The 24,781-nt window shown below is 39.6% G+C and overlaps 1 protein-coding gene across 8 annotated transcripts in view; it reads left to right on the top strand.

Annotated features, from left to right (window-relative positions):
- LOC127577661 (serine/threonine-protein kinase BRSK2) overlaps positions 1-24,781 on the top strand; it is a 773,538-nt gene that overhangs the window by 576,667 nt on the left and 172,090 nt on the right. For all 8 annotated transcript variants that reach the window (XM_052029044.1, XM_052029045.1, XM_052029037.1 and 5 more), the window contains one exon: positions 24,634-24,750. In XM_052029044.1, coding sequence (XP_051885004.1) covers positions 24,634-24,750 — 117 coding nt within the window. The remainder of the gene's footprint in view (positions 1-24,633; positions 24,751-24,781) is intronic.

The following is a 24,781-nucleotide window of genomic DNA, read 5'->3' as shown; positions in this document are numbered from 1 at the left end:
AGTGCAGCTCCTCATTGCACATTGTCAGGGAGGCTGCCAATAGTTTTGAATCTATTGTCTTTACTATTATTGGGGCTAGTTTTTCTCTTAAATCCTGGATTTATTTAATTTACTGTATTTAAATTGACCAGTGTCATTCAGACTCACAGGATCACTTGTCCTAATCTCTGTACACTTATCCAGATGGCTACTATACCGTAGCAGCATTGTTTTAATGGGGTTCTAATAACGGGCCTTGATCTGAAATGTTAATCCAAGTTTTCTTCTTTCATATATCTGTTAACATTTCCAATATTTTCTGTTTTACATTCCCCGCTTTTAACAAAGCATTTGCTTTGAAACTTAAAAGAGAATAATTTCAAAGTGGTATTACAAGAGTATATCTGGTTAACTCAATACAGGAAGTCCCCGTTTTTGAGTCTGTTCATAAGGTGAATTTGTATTTAAGTCGGAACAGTTACATACAGTTCACATCTAGCGTCAATTAGTCCTAAATCACTACAAGCTTCAGTTATTTATTGCTATATATTAAGATCCAGATGGAATTTTGATTCCAGTTTCATTATAATTCCACACATAGTATGAAGCAATCTAAAATACAGCATAACTTGTTATCGCCGGGACATGTGAAGACTGTCATCAGTCTTATGTGCGTTTGGTGTTATTTATTACAGTACAGTACTGTGGAGGTACAGTTACCACATCGAGTGAATTTTGTGTATTTTCCGACTGACGGACAAAATCAACTTAAGGACATCTGTAGAAACAGACCTCGGTCATTACCCAGGGACGACCTGTCGGGGGAGAGCGAGTGCTGGATAGATAGATAGATAGACAGAGAGGGAGGTAGAGAGAGAGATAGATATGGTGGGTGGGGACAGCGAGAGAGGGGGCTGGTGGAGGGATGTTTACTGACCATTCATGGCGACCCTCATCATTCGGAACTCCTCAAACATCCCTGCCCCGAAATAGCTTTACAGACGTAACACATGAAATCCACGATCCAGCCGTTCGCCACCTCCATCACCTGGAAAAAGTCAACACTGACAGGCAAACCGTTCTGCACCCAATTCCGCGCCTTCTTCCCACCGTTCGTAAGTACGGGCATCGTAAGTCGGGCGTTCATAACCTGGGGACTTCTGGTATACAATGTTTCAGAAAGTCCCATGTTTATTCCTAATGTATACTGAGTTGGCAAGTGGAACTATTAGTTGGAAGCATATTCCCAGATGAGCCAAGAAAGAATCAACTTTTGGCTTCCACTTGATTATTGTTGAGTCATCTTCTGTAAGTGACAGGACAGAACAAGTTCAGGCTTGGCTGTGAAGTGTAACTCCTCATTGCCCATTGTCAGAGAAGCTGCCAATAGTTTTTAAGGACCACAGTAAAAGAATGACCATTTGGACTAAATGACAAAGTGCAAACAGCCCTTCGTTAGTTCAGGCATTGAATACAGAAGTAGGGATGTTATGCTCCAACATATTAAAACCTTGCTCAGACTTCAACTGGAGTATTCTGCAGTTCTGGTCACCAAGGTATAGGAAGGATGCGATAGCACTGGAGAGGGTGCAGAGGAGATTCACCAGGATGTTGCCCTTAATGGAGCAGTTCAGTTATGAGGAGAGACTGGAGAGGCAAGGTATGTTCTCCCTGGAGCAGAGGCGGTTAAGAGGAGACATGATTGAGGTATATAAGATGATGAGGTGTATAGATAGGGTAGGCTGCAGGAAACTTTTCTTCTTATCAGAGGTAGATAAAACTAAAGGATATAGGTTTAGGGTAAGGGGAAGAGATTTAGAGGTGATATGAGGGGGATCTTCTTCACCCAGAGAGTGGTGAGTACCTAGAATGCACTGCCTGAAAGAATGGTTGAAACTGGGTCACTGACAGCATTTAAGAAGTCTCTAGCTGAGGACTTGAATCATCTAAGCATAGAGGACTATGGACCAGTTTCTTGGCGATGGGTTTAATATTGAAGGGTGCTCACTAGTTTGTGTGGGCAAGTTTGGCTAAATAGCCTGTTTCCATGCTGTACAATTCTATTATTCTATTCTATGAGCAGATGGGAAGCTGTTTCAATAAGATCTTCCTGTTAGGTGGAGGGTAAAGAGAAAGAAAAAAAGTTTGAAGTTCTTGGAATTTAGGTTCATACTGTTTCCGAATGCCACATTAAAAGCTTTGACACAAATGCAATGGGTCAGTGAAGCATTTCATCAGAAGTACTGTTTTCACAGTTGGTGCCAAAGAGTCTGGAACAATCCTGAAAAGCATCATTGCATAATCAAGAATGGAGTTGACATGATTAATAGCAATATAAAATATCAATTATTGTGAATTAGAAGTGAAAATGTGATTGAAGAACTACATTAAATAATCCTACAGCATGTCTTTGGGGGGGAAAGGGGCTGTGAATGAGATACTGGTTTTATACAGACTGCTCATAAGCTTATTAGTGCACTTTTCTGAGATGATTTTTATAGACTGCAAATGGTTTGTTGATTTAGTCATGTTCTCTGCCTCTAAAAGTATTTCCTGCAGCTGCTAAACCTAAAAATAGAGGGAAAAATGTTTGGATTACAAGGGCGAATTGGTGAACTTGAAACTTTATGAAACAAATCAGGCAATGAAGAATGAGGTACAGGATAAAATGATATGCAAACATCACCCTCTGTAGTCACGGCCAATCTTTGGATAGTGTGAAATTTACTTGGTTATTGTGGAGTTTAACATGATGTGGTTACTTTTCCTGCAGCCTTTGAGTTTTACGATTGCTGAAGGAAAACAATGAGTTGTATCCATATGACACAGAGATTTTGGGGTTTGTGGAAAGAAATGTTGAAATAAGACTAAGGTGAATAATAAATGACAGCTACCTGCACCATTTAAGAACTGCACATGGGAAAAGTGAGTACTTAGAATCATTCATGGGGACTAGCTAAACCAACAAATTTGAAAATCAGCAAGGTCAATCTGTGAAATTTGAATAAATTGTAGATGGTGGAAATCAGAAATAAAAACAGAAAATACTGGAACAACTCACCAGGTCAGGCAACACCTGTGGGAAGAGAAAAAGTTAATGTTTCAGGTCTGGGACCCTACATCAGAACAATCTATGGCTGCAATATATCAGGTCAGACATAAGATAATATATCAGTCTAAAACTGCAATTTTTTTCATGTTATTAACAGTATTTGAATATCCAAATTAAGCCAATTGGATTCAAACGGGATGGTTAGATGAAACTTCTTGCATTTCATTTTTCTTATGTTGTAGTTTTCCATTTCTGTATAACGTAATATGACCATTTTTTATTATTGATTGCTGCTCCATGGAGGCAGTGGTTCACCAGGAGAATCATTCACCATTGCATTCCTACATAAAGACCCTAGAATTAGATCAGGTAACTCAGGTTCAGCCTTGAGTGTCAGGTGCAAAGCTTCTCAAGCATCGTAATGATTAATTGGCTGAGAAATGAAGAAGAGAATATTAATTTAAAATCCTAAATAGTGTTGTCTCCCCTTTCTCCTGCACCTTTGTGAAGTGCACTGTGTTGGAATCAGTCCACCAAGGTTTTTATCATGGGGTTAACACAAGCTTTTGAAATAGTTATTTTATTTGTTACAGTTTGGAAACTTTTGCTCATTGGAAAGAATTGTCTCTGATGAGGACAACTGAATGGCATCAAAAGTATGTGCAGCTGGATTCCCATTGGGAATTCTGCTTTCCATGATCTCTTTGGAAGAGGAAGAGGAGCAAGGCAAAATAAGTCAGATTAATTAGGTTGTAGCAGAAGAATACAAGTGACAAGGGAGCCAAAGCATTGGCAAACTGAATCCAAAATTGGCTAGATGATGGGAGGCAGAGGGTAGTGGCAGATGGGTGTATTTTTGACTGGAAATCTGTAACAGATGGTGAACCAATTGGACCTTTGTTGTTTGTAATGTATAGATATTATATCATTTGCAATATAAGATGAGAATGTAGATGGTCTGATTAATAAATTTGCAGTAAATTGGTGGAGTCGTAGATAGTGAAGAAGGTTATCAAAGGATATAGTGGGAGATAAATCAGCTGGAAATTTGGGTGGAGCAGAGGCAGTTGGAATTGAATCCAGAGGTAATGCAAGTGTGAGGTAATCCACTAGAGGAAGTCAAGTACTGGTAGGACATAAAGAGTATATGGCAGGGACCTTAGGAGTATTGATGCACTCAGAGACCTTGGGGTACAAGTCCATAGCTTCCTTAAAATGGTGACACAGATGGATAGGGTAGTGAAGAAGGCATTTGGTATGCTTGCCTTCATAGACCGAGAATTGAGTATAAGAGTTGGGATGTCAAGTTGCAGTTGTACGAAGCATTCGTTAGATCTCACTTGGAGTAATATGTACAGTTCTGGTCGCTGCACAACAGTAAGGATGTTGGTAACATTAGAGAGATTGCAGAAGAGATTCACCAGGATGTTGACTGGAATGGCGGGCTGTAGTTATAAGGAGAGATTTGGATAGGCTGGGTTTGTTCTCACTGGAACACAGGAGACTGAGGGGTGACCTTATAGAGGTTTATAAAATTATGAGTGGCATAGATAGATTAGATAGTCACAAACTTTTTCCCAGGACAGGAGAGTCTAGAAGTAGAGGGCACAGGTTTAAGTGAGAAGAGAGAAATTTAAAGAAGATCTGAAGTTTTTGTCACAGAGGGTGGTGGCTATCTGAACGAGGAGTCGTAGCTGGGAAAATGGATGAGGAGGTAGGTGAGAAGCAAGAAGGGAGGCAGTGGGAAAGGCTCCTGTGCCCGAGCCCGTGTGTGTGTGTGTGTTTGTGTGTGTGTGTGTGTGTGTGTGTGTGTTGCCTTTCAACAATGAAAGTTACACTGGAAAACGTGGACTACTTCGCATAGGTTGGGAGCCACCTCAAAATGAATCAGACATCATGAAATTTAAAGTTATGAAAATTTGCCTTCAATATGCCATTATCCACCTTAGAACTCACAAAGCTGGAATGAGAGCAAGTCATCCTCAAACCTGAGGGACTGCCTGAGAAGAAGAAAAAAAATGTGTGTATATGTCAGGTTGCCACCAACGTGTGAGCCTCTTAAGGTATACAACATGACAATGGCCACTGAGTGCTTCAGGTGGGTTACTGAGATAAAGTTTCCAACAATGCTACATTTTTTGGCACTGCAGATGCTATTTGTTGCAGTGACGTGGCTTTGCATGCCCCAACTGCAAACCAATATTTTTATGGACTGCAAAAGCTACCATTCCCTATAGTTGTGCTGGCTAACATGGCTTCTTGCATGTGAACTCTCTATGTGTCACCAGGATGCTTTTTATGTTTAACCATTTCAGCCGTATTTATTTAGATACGAGTTTCTGGTCGTGCTCCCACTTCTGAATCTGAGGACAGTGGGTTCAAACTGCATCCCAAAAACATATGCACTTGCTTACTGAATGCTGCCCTGTCAGAGGTGCTATTATTTAGACGAAGCATTAAGCTGAGGCTCCATCTACCCTCATCAATAAAGCAGGGGAATTCTCTTGCTGGTCAGGGCAGTGTTTATCCCTGAATTAACTTTAAAAAAAACTCTAAACTTCAAAACTTTATTCATACAGCACAGTAACAGGCCCTTCAGGCCCAACGAACCCGCACCGCCCAATTACAACCATGTTAACTGACTAACCCGTACGTCTTTGGAATGTGGGAGGAAACCGGAGCACCCGGAGGAAATAATCCACTCAGTCATGGGGAGGACGTTCAATCTCCTTACAGACAGCAGTGGGAACTGAACCCCAATTGCTCACGCTATAATAGCATTATGTCTAATTGTTGATTGCAAGATTTTATTGCATCCAATTTGTATTTGTGTTTCTTTATATCACAAAAATAATTCCACTCAAGAAGTATTTCATTGACTGAGAAGTGTTTTGAAACAGCTTGAGATCATTTTTATATTAATGAGCAAATTTGGTTTTCTTTGACAAAGTGGTCACATATGGGTAAACAGAAAAGTACATATAAATACTAAATAAGAACGTTTAAACCTACTTAGCAACCAATTGAAAACTGGTATCTGTACCCAGTTACCAGATCAGAGTTGAAACAAATGATTGCTATTGGTCCCTCTTCATATAATGATAAATGTCGATCTTTCGACTCACCCACAAGGAAAAGACTTTCCTTGCATTGTGAGCTGTCTTATCTAACAGCACTTTATTGAATATTTCATATTTCCTTACATCATTTGATGTATCAGATCAACCCCATCAATTCCATTTCCCACTTATTTCCCTGTAACCTATTCTCACTCTAAAGCTCATCAGCTCCACCCTGATTCTCCTACTACCTACCTGTGCTACAGGTAATTTATAGTGTCAAGTTTACCGACCAACCTGCACTACTTTGGGATGTGGCAGGAAACTGGAGCACCCAAGAGGAAACTGACACAGTCACAAGGAGAACATGCAAATTCCACACAGACAACGCCAGAAAACAGCATTGTAAGCTGCATCACTGGAGCTATGAGTCAGCAGCTCCAACTGCTTGTCACTGTGCCAAGGAATGGACAGCAGGAATGAATAGTGTGGAGTAGAGGCAACTCTTCAGATCCTGCCATTACAGTCTGTCATGGTTCATAGAATCAATGGCAACCATGACACATGGAAAAGACCAAACAGTAAGAAGAGGGAAATTTCCTTTGGGCAAAAGAGTTGAGAATTAACTGCCTCGGAGGTAGAAATCCTTTGCCCAGGTGGGACTCTTCCAGTTGTCAATCATGGACTAGCAGGCTTGTCCACTCACTAGCTCACGGAAACGGGAAGGAAAAAAGTAGGTCTTTCTGGAAGGTGTGGGTTTGATAATTAACACAAAGTATTTGAAGAAATGTCAGCACAGGGATTTCCATTTCTGACAATATGAAAAGTGATTCCAGGATCCAGTGTAACCTTGTCACTGACAAGGAGCACACCTGGCTTATATTTTCCACCTAAATTATGAGCAGGACAACAAGAAACAGAGGTACTGAAATAAAAGTATAAGAGTAGGTCATTATCTGCCAAAGCCCTGGAACTGTGTGAACATCATTGTCTTTGTCGTTGCATTGCGGGCTACTCTCACTGCTTGAGAGTGGGACAGTGAATGAAAGAAAGGAGCCATTGATTCTAGCTTCTGAAAGGCCATTAGATTAAAAGCATGCAGGAGATTGAAGAAAAGTTCAAGGAAGCAAGAGCTAGGAATGAAGAGGTGGAAGTAACGGATGACTCTGAAATCCAAATGAAGAGGAAATGTAATAAAACTGCAGGAGATTTATGCAAAGAGTATCAGAAACGATGCAACAAACACTCACAAAGGAAAGGTATGCATTTTAAAAGGAACATATGAAAATCCTGTTGACATCTCTATATGACAACTGGAACTAACTTCAAAGGCAGCAGAGTCAATTGGAACATGTTGAGTATGAACTGAAAATATTGTGATAGAGAGACTGAATTAATTTGAAAAGGTGGTCTACAAAATGTGACAAAGGCTGTTACAGAAAGGTATTTACAATGGTCAAGATCATACATTCCATGGCTATAGTATCGTATTCTTATGATATGGTGGAATGGAAGTTCACTGTGAATTGACTAAGTATGAGAAATGACATATAGGTAAGGACTATTTAGTCTATCCAGTCTCTTCCACACAATTGTGACAGCTTTGCAGCAAAAAAATATGAACTTCCCATCCTATCCGAAGCAACGTGATCTCCTGGGAGATGTTAGAAAAATAGATAAAAACCTAAGCCAGTTGGGGAAGAAACTGGGGAACTTCTCTCTGCGCTGTTAAGTTAGTCCAGGAAATCCCTATGGCTCTTAATTTGCTGCCTCAGCAACATCACCCAAAACTGATATATGTGAACCAAAAAACATAAACAGAATATGGATCAGATTTGCAAAGGGCAACACTTTCATTATTATAAACCAAATTATAATGAATGATAACTGGACTGCGACTTGAGGTATTCCCATTCAAATTTTACTATAACTTGAAGTAAAATTCACCTAAGTACCACAGTCTCTGACTTCAGGTCACAGATAACAGATGTTGCGAATGTTCAAGGCATGGTTAGTAAGTTTGCAGATGACACTAAAATAGATGGTATAGTAGACAGTGAAGAAGGTTATCAAGGATTACAACAGGATCTTGATCAGCTGGAGAAACAAAGGACTGCAGATGCTGGAATCTAGATGAAAAACACAATGATGCTGGAGGAACTCCGCAGGCCAGGCAGCATCCGTGGAGAAAAGCAAGCGGTCAACGTTTTGGGTCAGGACCCTTATTCATAACCCTTGATCAGCTGGGTACATGGGCCAAGGAATGGCAAATGGAGTTTAATTGAGATAAGTGTGAGGTGTTGCATTTTGGGAAGCCAAACCAGGGTTTTACTTTCATGGTGAATGGTAGGGTGCTGGGGGATGTTGTAGAACAGATGGACCAAGGAGTTACAAGTACATGGTTCCCTCAAAGTGGCATCACAAGTAGACAGAGTGGTGAAGAAAACTTTTGGAACACTGGGCTTCATCATTCAGGGCATTGAGTATAGAAGTTGGGATGTTATGTTGCAATTGTACAGGACGTTGATGAGGCCGCACTTGGAGTATTGTGTTCAGTCTTGGTCACCCTGATTTAGGAAAGTTGCAATTAAGCTGAAAAGATTGCAGAAAAGATTTACAAGGATATTGCCAGTTCTTGAAGGCCTGGATTATAGAGAGAGATTGGTCAGGCTAGGACTTTATTCCTTGGAATGTAGGAGACTGAGGGGTGATCTTATAGTGGTGTATAAAAATCATGAGAGGTATAGATAGGGTGAGTGCACAATTTTTTTCCAAGATTTGGGGAATCAAGAACTAGCGAGCATAGGTTTGAGGTGAGAGATTTAATAGGAACCTGAGGGGCAACGTTTTCACGTAGAGGGTAGTGTGTATGTGAAGTGATCTGCCAGAGGAAGTGGTTGAGGCAGATACAATAACAACATTTAAAAGACATTTGGACAGGTACATAGATAGGAAAGGTTTAGAGGGATATGGGTCAAATGCGAGCAAATGGGAATAGCTTAGGTGGGCATCTCGGTCGGCATGGATGAGTTGGGCCAAAGGGCCTGTTTCCATGTTGTATGATTCGATGACTCTATGTTATTTATAGATTCCTCTTTAAAAAGAAGCTAGCATGCAGTTAATAACCACAAGACACATTTTGGTGCACTATAATATATCTCTCATTGGTAAGTTGTTAGGGTCTGTGCGTTATGTTACATATCTATACTATATATCTTTAGGATTCTTTGATGATCTTGCAACTCCTTTGTCTAAGAATTTATTTTTAATTCTTACACAGAATGTAGGCGTCATTGTCAAGGACAGAACTTATTGCCATTGCCTTATTGTACCATTGCAAGCAGACATAAAGAGATTCCAAGGGTAATTCCTGAAATGAAAGGACTATCTTATCAAGAAAAGTTGAACAGTTTGGAGTTTGGAGTTTAGAATAATTAGGGATGATCTTACTGAAATATAGATCCTAAGGGGGCATGTTGAGATGTTTTCCCCAGTGGGAGAATCGCGAATGAGGGAACATGGTTTCAAGATATAGGGCCAGTCTTTTAATACTGAGGTTTGTGGAAAGTTCTTCTTGCAGGGTGTGGTGAATCTCTGAAATTCTCTGCCCCAGAGTTGTGGATATAACCTCATCAGAAGTATTTAAAGTGGAGTAGATAAAAGTTTGAAAGATCAGGGGATTGAGGGCTGTGGAGATCTGTCACAGACGAGCAGTTGAAGTCTGGAGTAGATCAGCCATGTTCATATTAAATAGCGGGCCATGCTTGAGGAGCCAGGTGGCCTACTCCTGCTCCTAAGTTCTGTGTTTTCATCGCCTTTGAAAAGGTGGTGGTAAACCTCTGCCTTGAACTGCTGCATACTGTCTGGTAAGTGGCATTAAGGATATAGACTCCACACTTGTAATAAGGTGGTAGCTCAGAGCCTACCACCACAACAGGTCTACAGCGGATGCAATCTCACTGGCTTGGAGCACCTAGACAACAGCAAAACATACGTCAGCTGCTGTTTATTGATTATAGCTTGGCGTTCAACACGATCATCCCCTCAGTACTAATCAACAGACTTCAAAACCTGGGCCTCTGTACCTCCCTCTGCAACTGGATCCTTGACTTCCTTATTGGGAGACCACAGTCAGTGCGGATCAGTAGTAACATCTCCTCCTCGCTGACCGTCAAAACACAGGCGCACCTCAAGGATGCGTGCTTAGCCCACTGCTCTACTCTCTCTACACTCATGACTGTGTGGCTAAGCACAGCTGAAATGCCATCTATAAATTCGCCGACGACACCACTGTTGTTGGCAGAATCTCAGATGATGATGAGGAGGCATACAGGAGTGAGATAGATCGGCTGGTTGAGTGGTGTCACGTCAACAACCTCGCACTCAACATCAGCAAGACCAAGGAATTGATTGTGGACTTAAGGAAGGGGAAATCAGGAGAACGCATACCAGTCTTCATTGAGGGGTCAGTGGTGGAAAGGGTGAGCAGCTTCAAGTTCCTGGGTGTCAACATCTCAGAGGATCTATCTTGGGCCCAACACATTGAAGGCACGCCAGCAGCTCTACATCATTAGGTGTTTGAGGAGATTTGGCATGTCATCAAAGACTCTTGCAAATTTCTACAGATGTACAGTGGAGAACATTCTGACTGGTTGTATCATTGCCTGGTATGGAGGCTCCAATGTGCAGGATCGAAAGAGGCTGCAGAGGGTTGTAGACTCAGCCAGCTCCATCATGGGCACAACCCTCCCCACCATTGAGGACATCTTCAAGAGGCAGTGCCTCAAGAAGGCAGCATCCATCATTAAGGACCCTCACCACCCGGGACATGCCCTCTTCACATTACTACCATCAGGGTGGTGGTACAGGAGCCTGAAAACCCACACTCAACATTTCAGGAACAGCTTCTTCCCCTCCACCATCAGATTTCTGAATGGTCCATGAACCCATGAACACTACCTCATTATACCTCTTTTGCACTATTTAGTTATTTTTGTAACTTAGAGTAGTTTTTACGTCTTTATGTCTTGCACTGTACTGCTGCCGCAAAGCAACAAGTTTCGTGACATATGTTAGTGATAATCATAAAACTGATTCTGACCTGATTCTGATGATCTTTATGTGGTATCTCTGCCAATATTCTGGAAACTTGTATGGTTATAGTCTGCAGAAGGGACTTGAAGTACAGTAAAACTAATTGGTCGACCCTCTTGAGACTTTGCTGGTGCTGGACTGACCGATTTCTGGATTTTTAATTCACTTTCTTTTAGATGTTACGGAGTAGCATAATAAATTTTCCAATGAATCTGGTGAGCTTAAAGGGATCATGGGAAACAAGGCCCAGGTGTGATTCAAAGGAGCAACAGAAAGAGGATGCTGGTGCGTTTAAAGGGATGTGGGAAACAAGACCCGAGTAAGTTAAAATGGAGCGCAGGAAACAGGGTCCCATTGAGTTTTAAGCGATTGTGGGAAATAGGGACCATCGAAAACAGAACCTGCTGAGCTTGAAGGGAATGTAGGAAACAGGGCCCCAATGTGTTTAAAGGGAGCGCAAGAAACAGTTTGATGACTTGAAAAGGAGCAGAAAAGGGTCCTGATGATTTGAAGGGAGCACAGGGAGCAATGCCCTGGGGAGTTTTAGGGGATTGCGGGAAACAGGGTACCAGTAAGTTTAAAGGGAGTATGGGAAATAGGGCGCCTGTGAGCCATTGACTAATTGGGATTTCTGAACACTTGGCTAGCAGATTATTTGAGTTTTACTGTATTTATAGATGAAGTGTTTTGACCTCTTTAATGTATGCATTCTAACGCCCCAGTGGAATACAGTGCTCATTTGACTGACAGAAGGCACAATTCTTTCTTCCACTTGTATGCCTTTGGTGTTAAATTTATGGTTTTTTTCTGAATGCTGCTGATATGATGCTATGTGCCTGTGATGCTGCTGCAAGGAAGTTCTTCATTGCACCTGTGCATACATGTACTTGTGCATATGACAATAAACTCGACTTTGACTTTTTGATATATTTGTCTTCACAGTCATTCTTAGAGTTTTCTCCATGGTATGACATGTATTAGGCAGGAAGCTGATTTCTTTGTTTCAAAGGTGCTTTCATAAACATTTCCCTCTGTAGATTGTCCTTTGTGTGACACCTTGAAGCATTTGACAGTGCTCTTGCTTCTGGGCCAACATTTCCCCTTCTATGTTTGCTTGATATGTAAAGTAGTTAAATGTAGGTGATTTCAAATTTAATACCCATTAAAAATGCCAAAAGTCACAACTAACACAAAATTTGCCAATAAGAAGTTTTGAAAGATTGACGAAAATAACAATCAGCATGAGCAGGCTCATAGTAAAAACACATTGGATCACAAAGGAAAACAATGCATAAAACTTCTTCACAAAGCATTGAACCAGATAGGGAAGGAGAAATAAAAATGTGGATATTATTTTAATTTTGTCCTGAGATTTCACATCAGAGAAGGTTGAATAAGATGGAAGGAAAGGGACAAATTGGTGTATGTGATTGTTAGTGTAGACCTTGGGGCGATGGTGATCTATGTGCATATGATTGGTTATACATTGAGCAGAAGGGGTACTTAAGTCATTGTCTTTTTTATTAGTATCTTTCTTTGCAGGATTTCGATCTAGATTTTATTACCCATTCACATCATATTAAAACACATGTTCTTGCTCTTTCTGGGAAATGTCTGATTCCATTTTGGATAAGGTATACAGTTTTTTTTCCCAGGTTTTAGTATTTTCCACAGTGGCCTGTTTTATCTTTTGCATGACCTACACCTTTCCATATACCAGAGTGCACAAGGTTTTGTTTTGCACGTTGTTGGTGAATTATCAGTCGGTTGTGATAAAGCACCGACTGTAATGGTATCCAGTCACACGTTAATGATTCAGGGCCATCTTTCAACTGTGTCTTCAGGCCCTTATTCTGTTGTGATGAATGAAGCTTACTAATTCTATAGCCATTAGAGGCACAAGTGAAGAACAGGCTGCACGAATAATGAGAGGTTGTAAGCAATATTATTAAATTTTGTATCACCAGCAAAAGTTGTTATTGGAATATACATTGATGTAGGCATTTTAAATTAAGAAAAATTATTTGACATTTGGTTAGATGTAAAAAAGAAATTCTATTTGCTTTTTCTGTAAGAACCAGAAGTAATGTGGCCCACATTTAACTGTTCTTTGGTTGAAACAACCCTATCGGTTTCACAACAGAGTAAAGCTGTGTGACCTTGCATGGCACTGCATCTTCTAAATCATGCTGCAAACAATAATAAGTAGCTCTGACCTGATCCATTTTGTTTGAAAGTTAATTAGATGCAGATTTTGAGCTAAATTGATTGCGGTTGCTTTCCATGATGTCTTTGGTTTTACATCAGGGGATCAGATCCCTCAGCAAGGCCCAGTGGGCATATACAATGTGTGATGTGGCACAAACCAGCAAATTTCACATATAATCCCTAATGCATGCTGAGGCAAACTATTGATCAGCGTAAGTGTTACAATTAGTCCCAGCAGCTTTAGGCCATTGGCCCTCATCTTAATCTCCAGTGAATCTTGCAGGGAGACGGTTGATGATGCCATGTCAGGTATACATAAGGATTACTTGTGTTGCCTTCTGCAGTTAAAAAGCTTGCCAACCTTAAACAATCTAGGCCACTTTGCTGCAAAGAAAGGGTTACTTGGCTGAGCTGACAACACTGGTGGCACAAAGTGCAGCAGGTTGAATTGCTGCCTCACAGTTCCAGCAACCTTTACCTCTGCTGCTCTCTGTGACCACATGGGTTTCTTCCAGGTGCTCCAGTTTCCTTCCACATCACAGAGAATTGCTGGTAGGTTAATTTGCACCTGTAAATTAGCCCTCATTCTCCTTAGTGTAGCTGGGTGCAAAGGAATTGGGGAGGAGTTGATAGGAATAGGAGAGAGATAGGTTACAGGGAAAGAAATGAGGGGAGAGGATTGATGGGATTACTCTGAGAGGTGGCATGGACTCAATGGGCCAAATAACCTCCTCCCATGTCCCATAGGAAAAAAAATGTGTGATGGGAGACATCAGTGGACCTCTTAGAAGAGAAGTCAAAGAGCAAGCAACAAAGGGGTGAGTGAGGTAGTACTTTGAGCACATCTCAGTATTGAATGGGCACTACTGAGGACAATCACTTGTCTTCATTGGTTGAATGGCAGGTTCAAGTTACTTTCTCAGTAATTAATATAACACATTTAGAAAATGATATGCAAAGACCAGGAGCACAGTCTCAAAATAAAGAGTCAGCCATTCAAGAGTGAAATGAGAAGAATCTCTTTATTCGGAGGGTAGTGAATCCATGGAATTCTCTACCTAGGAGGGTGGTGGAAGCTCAGTCACTGAGCAGGTTCAGGGCAGAAATCAACAGATTTTTGGCTACTAAAGAAATTAACGGATATAGAGTTAGTCAAGGAAGTAATGTTGAGGCAAAAGATCAGCCAAAATCTTATGGAATAGTGAAGCATGTGTAAAGAGTGGTATGGGCAACTACTTATATTTATGTTCTTATGCCACGATTAATTTTTGCCACCAGTCTTTAATGGTTTATTAATTATTACCAGTACAGAATGATGGCTTCATTTCAGTTTATGTTGTGAAAGTGCATATCCATTAGCACATAGTAAAAAAAAGAGGTTACTATCCAAAATAGTGTTGACAGTAATGTGAATTTCTCAATACAGTAACAGCCCTGTGCGTCAGCAGTATTCTGAGCAGATCTTCCAGGATCTTTCAGCATTAGTTGATAACTGCTTGGTGAGTCGGTTGTTACGTACCAGCAACAATAGAAACACAAAGAGCCATGTATAAGTGTTAGAATCTATTTATTAATAACTACTTGTAATAATAAGAGAAATAAAAACGTTAGATATTAAACATTGACCCCAAAAATAAACTCGAAGTGTGTGTGTGTGGCAAATTCCCAAAGTCTAGGAATAGTTCTCAAAGTTCAGTTCAGCAAGTCATAAGGTAGAACGATGAGCAAAGGCTTCTGAAAACCGCAGTAGATTGTAGAGAGAATTTACAAAATCCACATGTTCCACGATGGAACCCATACAACATCTCAATCATCGATGACCTCCATTGCTTTGTTCCGAAGTATCTGCCACACTGAGGGCATTCGATATGTGGCCAGATATACCTGCTTTGCAGTACAGGTTAATGACAAAGTGGACTCCACAGATTGCTCCAAAAATCCATACATCGATTGTATAGTGACAGTTATTGTTCTTCATCCATAGATACAGAGACCGGCAGTCAGTCAGTCAGTCAGTCAGTCAGTCAGTCTGTCTGTCTGTCTGTCTGTCTCTCTCTCTCTCTCTCTCTCTCTGACTCTTTCTCTCTCTGACTCTCTCTCTCTCTCTCTGACTCTCTCTCTCTCTCTGACTCTCTATCTCTCTCTGACTCTCTCTCTCTCTCTCTGACTCTCTGTGCAACAGCCAGTATGCTCCAGTTATAGGTCTGCAGTCCTCAGATAACACCACACACACACACTACTACACTACTGTCCAGGTGCCTTAAAGGGACATTCACCAGGTGGCAACCTGGCTCGTAACACGGTGATTACAGAGTCAAAGCATTAAGATCATCAGTAAAATAAGGTCATTCAGGGAATAAAAGGTAATTCAGGAGAAAATTTAAAGCTCTGCCTTATTACTTCAGCTGACTGGAAATTCAACTCCATGTGCAGTTGTTTAGGAAGCAGTGATCATCTGCACAGAAGTTCAAGACTTCGGCCATCACTTGGGAGACCTGAATTTCCACCCAATTTCATTGATAAAGGCCAGCAGTTTCAAGCAAATGGCCTGCTTTTAATTGGAAGATCTGGGTCAATTCACTTCCTTGCCAGAAACAGTTTGAGAAATCAGATCTATAGGAGATCTTTATTAATACATTGGTAGGCGAAAGAGAAGTAATTCAGCAATGAGAAGGCTGGGTTATGGAGGTATGTTCACTCTTTCAATGTGATTGTAAGTTCTATGACAAAAGTTTGAAATCAAAGATGAAGTTGTTTAGACAGGGGCTGTGGCAGGCCACATATCATTTTGCCCAGTGCAGAAACAGGCCCAATTTATACATGTAAGCAAGATATTGGAGGTTTCCAGGAGGTATCCTTCCCACCTATCTTCCAGAACAGGTTGAAGTCAAAATAGAGCAGGATCCTGACAGATTGGTCCTATGGACAATTTTAACTGCCTACCTCGTGAGCTTAAAATTGTCTTCTCTGTCTGCATACACTTTAAGAACCCAGAAGCGACAATCAAGCATGTTAATGGAAATGCTGTGCAGAGAATTTCTAAAAGTAAGTAAAAAGCAGGATGAAAGTCCTGCAGCGGCAACAAATTGTATGCAACATTTCCTGCAGGGACTGTGAAATGACCACATTAACCTCTACTTCAACAGCCTGACCTTCTCCAGAATGAACACTTCTACAGATTTGGGTTGCAATTTTTATTTCATTTTAAATTATCAGTGTCCAAGTTTCAGCTAAAGGTCATGGTCATGCATCTTAACAGTTGGTTTCTGGTTAGTTTTATTATTTTTGGATGCTGTTAAATTAAAAATGAAAGTTTGCATCTTGCAAAGCTGCCCTGCTTCTCCAGTGCTTAGAAACAGAGTGACAGCCTATCTTTGGAGGAGGGGGAAGGGATCAATACTGCATATGACAATATAGAAAGTACTTATGTGGTCTCTTTTATTGCACCCAAGGCCAGTTCTTCAACAACAAAATAAAATAAAATTGAATGAAAATCTATTTAAAACTAACTGAGTATGAAGTATATATCTATTTGGCCCCTTTCTTGATCTCAGGAATTCGCAAAGTGTTTCTAGTAAACTAAGTACCTTGATTTAATTCTATAAGTTGTAATTTTTAGGAAATATAAAAACTAATTTGCAAGCAGCAAGTTCCTACAAACACCAATGAAATAGAACAGATAGAATATCAGTTTGATATCTTTTTGGAAGGGAGCACCTCTGACTGCAATAGTTCCTCAGTACCAGTGTGAAACACAGACTTTAGCTTGTCTGGAAGTCTTTGGACTATGACCTCCTTACATAACCTACAAAACTACCATTTAACACCTTAAGTAAAATTCTTGGAAATTTTATTCACATCAGAAATAGCCTCAGAATTCCAATATTCCACTATGCACACCAGGAAGCTTCTGTATTATTTAATTGTTGAAATGTCACTATGGTTGAGTGATAATTTGAACTTCTGTAGTAGTACTTTTTCCCTTGGCAGTTGGTTAGCATTTCACATTGGTTTTTTCATCAATCTGGAATACACTTCACGTGAGATTTTCCTTTGCCAGGATTATGCGGCCAGAACTAACAACTACAACAGTTTCAGGAAGTCCACATTGAAATTGATGTAGCCATATCTTAGCTTTCCAGACAAGTCAATACATTGGATACTGCACATTAAGATTTACAATGTTTACAGGTTAAATTTATAACTGTTAGATGACCCTGATAATTAGATAATTAGGACTGAACAAATTCAACAGAATTCAAATTTAAGATGCGCATATACAGTCAAGTAAATTGTTTCATTACTATAATAATTTTTGTCCAACAGAAGTAAGAGAATATTTTCAAAAGAGTTGTCAGGTGCAAGGGTGTAGCAAATGTTGAAAGATAAGATAGCCCAGGCCTAATTGCTGTAAATTAATGGAGGAAAATGATGCAGTTCTTTCTTTCTGTATATTTCTAATATATGCCCAAGATGTGATCATGCTGGAGAGGATGCAGAGGAGATTTACAAGAACGTTGCCAGGCCTGGAAAATTGTAGCAATGAAGAAAGATTGGATAAGCTAGGGTTGTTTTCTTCAGAACAGAGGATGTTGAGGGAAGACTTAATTGAGATGATAAGGGACATTGCTTTAAAGTATTTGCTGAACAGATTAAAGGGGAAATAAGGAAAATGTACTTTTACTTGGAGACTGGTTGGGTCTAGAACTCACTGCCTGAAAGTGCGGTGGGGGCAAAATCCCTCACTGCATTTAAAAAGCATCTGGATGGAAACAGGCCCTTTGGCCCAACTCATCCATGTTGACTGTGTTGTCCAGAGAGCTCGTACTATCTGCCCACGTTTGGCCCTTAGCCCTCTAAACCCCTCCTATCCATGTACTTATCTAGGTGGTTTTTAAATGTTGCTAATGTGCCCACCTTAACCACTATTTCTGGCAGCTCATTTCAAATATGCACCACCCTTTGCATGAAGAAGCTGCCCCTGATGTCCCTTTTAAATCTCTTGCCTCTGATCTTAAACCTATGCCCTTTTGTTTTTAGCACCCCCTCCCTGGGAGAAAGACCATGTGTCTTCACCCTGCCTATGCCCCTCATGATATTGTATACCTCTTTCAGGTCACCCCTCAATCTCCTATGTTCCAGGGAATAAAGTCCTAGTCTATGCAACCTCTCCTTGTAACTCAGACCCCCATGTGTGAGTGAAGAAACATGAGCTACCGCCTTAGGGATGTTGTTTTGAAAGGTGGGATTAAGTTGCTTAGCTCTTTCTCGACTGGCATAGACAAGATGGATTGAATGGCCTCCTTTGCTTTGTAAATTTTCCGTGCCTTGTAGTCTTCAGACTAAAACTTCAAAAATACTGACTTAGTCATACATCTCCTCTGCAGTAACAGGATTCTCAGATCTTTTCCTCAGAACTAACAAAAAACTTTTCCTTTAAGCTATTGCATTTGATTATCGGAATTGCATATCAAAATACAATCTTTGACATTTAGCCATGACCCAATCACTATGTTAGAAAGCTAACACAAAGTTTTCTTCAAAAAAAACTGTTGACCTTTGTTTTGTAAAAGTAATTAGAAGTTACATGCATATGTAAAAGCAGCTGGTTTATTTTTTATATAAACCTTCATCAAATTGAATTTAGTATGTTGTTTCAATCGATATATTTATAGTCTTATCAGTGGCAATATACATCTGCATTAGTATTTGCTTGATCAACAATTGTAAGCTTGTAACTATACGCTATGTAACCTTATGTTTTCAGTCATGTCAGTTGAACACTCTGAAATCTTTCCCTAAACCCCACTGCCTCTTTAAAACTTCCTGGAGAGCCACACTTTTAATCAAGCTTTTTCAAATTTTCATGGGTGCGTTTTTTGCATGAATCACAATTAACTATTGCTGTTACCAAATTTACAAGGCCTGTCTACATTTGCAGTCGACTAACATTTGAACCACTAATACAGTGACAGAGTGTTGATGTGTCTTTTTTTCATGGGATATATTATCTTTTTCATTGGTTGATGATAATCTGATGGAGCAGATCACCTGGCTGTGTCAGGATCTATCTGATTTCTATTCCATTGATTTCATTTAGGCAGTCTGTCAAGGGGAGGATGATCTGTCCCATCAGATTACTGCCTGGGGAATGATATTAAAAATCCACTTGTACAATCCAGATTGACCATCAGAAAACCTGGCATTTAATGTTCAATCCAATCTAAGCAGGTGTCGATTTAAAGTAATAAATGTTTCACTTTGGTACTCAAACCAGTTTGATGAATCAGTAGTATTTAAACACCATGTAGGACAAAGCTGTACATTATGTTAGGATCTGCCCATTGCTCTCCGCTGTCAGTGCACCATGGTTCCAGTTTACAGTGGCATTACTTACAGAAAAACATGCGCCCCATTTTCATAACTGCTTTATTTCTTGTACTAGCTTGCCAGTTCCTCCATTTTCCATATTATCTCATATTTATTATATTATTGCTGTTACCTTGTTGTATGTAAATTACTTTATTTCCTATTTCACTTTAGTGCATACAGTTCAAAGTTACTTCTTAGTAAAATGTCCTGGGAAATCCCAAGCACATAAAAGGTGTTATTCTGATGCATTTCTTATTTATTTTGTCTTTTCTCTTTACTTGCCATCTCTCTGTGTCCTTCATCACCTTCTTTCTCATTAATTTTTCAGTTTCTTTCTTCCTACTGAGTCCAGTCTTTATAATTCTGATTTTTCTGCCTCTGATGCTTAGTCTTTTTGTACATCTCCTTCTCTCTTGCACTTACTGAGTTCAAAATATTTTTCTCTCCATCCTTTACCTCTTGCTACATTTGTCAAAAATTCAAGGCTCCCAAGGTGGTTGGCTTTGGCCAGAAAGACATCTGGGTCCACAAAGTACAATGTAGGAACGTATGGACTGGAGAAAAGCAGGAGATGTTTTATGAAAAAAAACAAAATTGAGCAGCTATTTTTATTAAAATTCAGAATCAGATTTATTATCACTTTTGTCGTTTTGTGGCAGCAGTACAGTGCAAAGACATAAAAATCTATAAATTACAAAAATAAATAGTACCAAAAAAAGTGAATAATGAGGTAGTGTTCATGTATTTATGCAGAAGATGGATTGAGCACAGCAGGTGAAGGGACTAGATCAGGAACTAGGATCCTGAAAAGAGACTGTACATTAATTTAGTAATGGGATTGAAGAGCGCTGACTGGGTGATTAGCAGTGGGAAAGCTGGGTCTGCAGACAATAGAGGATTAAAGAGCTCAGGACCTCTGGTGACCTTGAAGTAAAAGAAGCAGAAAATGCAGAGGAGATGCACCACTCAAGAAGAGAGGGAGCAGGAGATATGCCAAAAGCAAGTTAGCAAGTGATCAAAGCAGAGTAGATCAGACCTAGAAGGGACAAGAACAGAGATTTCAGCTAGGTCCATGATGGTCTAAGATCTTTGATTACAATGTTTATCTATTTTGTTTTGTCGCCACGAGCTATCAATGCATTCCCTACTCTTGATAGCTAGCGATCTCAACAAAGCAGTATTAATGAATTTGATACCACATGAGATTAGCAGGTTTTTGTATACTCTGTACAACTGAGATCTTATCAATTATACTGCTATTTAAATACACAATGTCCTCAGTGAAGAAGTATTTTGATATAATTCATTGAAATAAGGTTATTTAAAATTTCATGTGCAATATCACTGAATAAATTATATGCACAAGCTGGATACAGAATAATTCAAATGGTATAAACTGAGGTGAAAGACATCATTTCATTCAGTTTTTCCAGCTATGATTTCAGCAGCTGGATTAACATAGTAATAGTTGATTGGAAGTCAAAAATAAAACTGGATTTAAAATGTTTAATCTACTTGTTCAGATTTAGAATCACTGCTGCAGTTGAACAATAGGCTTCTAAAGTTTGCAATTAAATTGTGGTATCCAGCTCCATTGGTTGCAAAATAATTTGTACTTTTTCAAAAGAAGAACTTCACATTCAGATCACTGCAGCTTAGAATGTAGTTGTATTGTTCAGTTGCAAACCTTTATTTAAGGTTTGAACATTGATGATTTTCTTTTCATTATTCGAGTTTTGCATGATCAATATTTGAATGGCTAATGACCCTGTTGAGCATCCTTGAGTTCTGTTGAGCAAAGAAAATTCATTGACTTGTCTGCACAGTGGTGCTGCTTAACACTAACCAGCACTCTAAATAGCTATGTTGAAAATAGCTGATTGATCAGCAGTTCAGCCCATCTGCCCAAAATAGGCATCAGTTTTTCCTGCTCATTTAGGTATCTGATTATCCCCTCAACCTGCTGAACAGATTCCCTCCTCCAATAATGATCAGGTTGACTCTCCAACATAGGGTTCCTAACACTGAGATCAGTTTTTCCACTCAAGGGAGAGAGTTAGATCTCCTCTTCATAGCCTTATAAGAGCTGTGCCAGATCTAGTATTAGTGATGTTTTTTTTCCTTCAAACAATATGCCATCAGTGACATGGAAAACAATGTTTTTCATTGAGAAACTGTGGGTCATCATAATCAGCAATAAAGAAGAACAAGGTTACAAAATCATTACTGTTAAAGAAACTGTTCAGTGGCTTAAGAATGCTTGCTGATATTTATCCTCTTATTAGAAAATGGTGGTGAAGAATGAGAAGAAAAATTGTAGCTCATGGTGGAATGCCCTGTGGTGGAATCATGGAGTGTAGAAACGGTTCTGGAAGTCTCCAATCTGAGAAGTGTTATCCTAGTTGGGACATGCTCCTTGCTTCTGAAAACTTTAATCAGGTCACAACAATAGTTAGTGTGCTTCACAATGAAGTTGGCTTTAGAGAGCTAACAACCCTCCCACTGTTGATGCTAGCCGTAAGGTTTATCATCTCTCAGTTTCAATGCCTTCGCTTCAGCCATAAAGGATCCAATATTTTATTTCACTTGCTGTACAATCTAGAAATTTTCTCTTCAAACATGGGCACAGATGATATTTTATTTATTGATGCACCTGTTGTAAGGGAAAGGTTGTTCATTGCCACCACAGGTTGGTTGAAAAGGCTCCCTTGTGTGATTCCCCAGTCTGACTCTGAGTTATTGCCAGGAGATGTTCCAACTGTATCAGTGCCAACATCAATGAATCCAAGAAAATTAGCCACTGTCCACTAAAGCAGTCATTGGAGCTGTTAGTACAGCCATCTGTTTCCCGGTCACCTACCTCTGCTACACCCAACAATTCATAATCTTCAATCAGTCTTGAGACAAAATATGTGCTGTAAGTAGTGGCAGCCTTGTAGATCCTGCTATTATTTTGTTAGTTGTAACAATTTTCTATGAGTACATTTCAGCAAATGGAATAATTTTTCAAAAACCCTAATTTGCCTTAGTAATAGGACTGTACTTTTTGAAGCTTTTATGTTAATACAAAATAAATGTCTGTGGATACCTTGCATTTGTTGATGATTAGTTCTTTCATAATCTATTGCATTTGAAAGTAATAATGGTGTTGATTATTGGGCCTGCAACATGATATCGTTGATGACTTGATGCAAGGTTACATTTACTTGTGATGGAATTTTCCTGAATATAGTATCACTCTGTTGTGAATGTGGAGTGGAAGATGGATGGGCATGTCAGTCAGTCTCTTCATCTGTGACTAGTCATTTTGATCTGATCTGCTGAATCTGTGTAACATTTGCTGAAACAGCTGCCTAGATGGGAATTATAACATGTTTAAATTAAGTTCAATTTTTATTACATTAAGTATGAAAAAATACACCATTCTGAAAATTGCTGTTTTTATGCTCATTTTTTATCCTGCATGCAACACAACACAATTCCTCCTCTCATCACAATATTTAGTGATCTTAAACATTGGGTTTTAAAAATGAATTCTGTAGGTGACAGTGCACATCTGTGAGCTCATTTTCTGGAGCCTGACACAGTTCTTTATTGATCCAGTGCTGGTTAAAAGGACAAGGTTTAAGATCATTTTAGTTTGAATCTGAAGAAGTTCCATCTGGTTTCCATTTTTTTCATCATTTTTCTTCACCCTTCTCTCCTGAAGGTAGTAATTACTTCTGCTAGAAGGTTCCGAAGTCACCCTTGAAACAGATTTGTCCATGGAGGAACACCACAATTACCCTATGTCTCACCTTTCCCAATGTCCTTAAACATAAACTTGGACAATTAATATTATTTAAATTCTTCTCTTTGATCCATTTTACTTCTTACTTAGGTTATTGTGGCTCCCTGCTGCCAAGTTGTTTTACCACACTGAATCTGTTCTGATTTTAATCCAAGATACCCTGGTTATCTTACAGCAGTTGCTCTGATGAATCTGGTGTTATTGTTGCTGATCCCTGAAGATGGGCAAACATGACAATAGCAATGTCACAATATTTCTAAAAAAAACCTGTGAATTTAATATAGCACAGAAGAGAGAAACATAAGACTGGACTGAAGAAATAGGTTGTGTTAAGTCATAAAGCCTAATGACTGCTGACCGCACACTTATGAGCACTGAACTCAATTCTTGGCCCTGGAATTTTCTGGATCCTATGTTTGAGTAAATAGTGCTGAAACTTAAGTTCAGTTTCTGCACTAAACTTGTCAATGAGTAATTAACCTGCTTACGTGGAACATACAAACCAACATAAGTTCAAATACAATAGGTAGCAGTGAAGAAATTGTTGTCTTCTACCATGCCACCTTGTACTCCTAATGCTCTTCTGTGACTGTGCAGAACAGGTTTCAGTAAATCTATGATAATCTGCTATCCAGCCAATCGAAAATCCTGGTGGTTGATCATCTGCTTCATCGGGTGATGTTGGCCGCACTCCTCCGAGGCTCATCCGGGCCCCATTGCATGCATACCCTTGAAATTTAATTAGTTTCCTGGAGAATTTCTTATAATACTGTGTAACATCTAAAAACATTAATGAAAAGTGTGTTGGGGTATTACAGTGTTTGAGATGCAATGTATTATTTTGTCAATTATTCCTGCAGAATTTTTCTTTTATCTTTTTAGAAAATGTTTTTCTAATGAGGTTTTCCTACCTTAGATGGCAAAACTGTCAAAGATTTAGCTGAATAAATGCAGCATAGAGTGATTGAAAATACAATGGCAAGACTAGACTGGAAGGAAAATCAAATGTACCTTGGTTCTTTCCACTTAAATGGAGGTTGTGAGGGCAACCTTGGTAATTCTCACTCTTTTCCCTCCAGCCACAGGGATTTGAAACCAGAAAATTTATTGTTGGATGAAAAGAATAACATTAGAATAGCAGACTTCGGAATGGCTTCACTGCAGGTTGGCGACAGCTTGTTAGAAACCAGCTGTGGGTGAGTTCACATTTTGCTGTTGTAATAAAGA

This window comes from Pristis pectinata, chromosome 14 (assembly GCF_009764475.1).
Source record: "Pristis pectinata isolate sPriPec2 chromosome 14, sPriPec2.1.pri, whole genome shotgun sequence".
NCBI lineage: Eukaryota > Metazoa > Chordata > Chondrichthyes > Rhinopristiformes > Pristidae > Pristis > Pristis pectinata.
The sequence above is the reverse complement of the archived record's forward strand: the minus strand, read 5'-3'. Positions and strand labels throughout refer to the sequence as shown.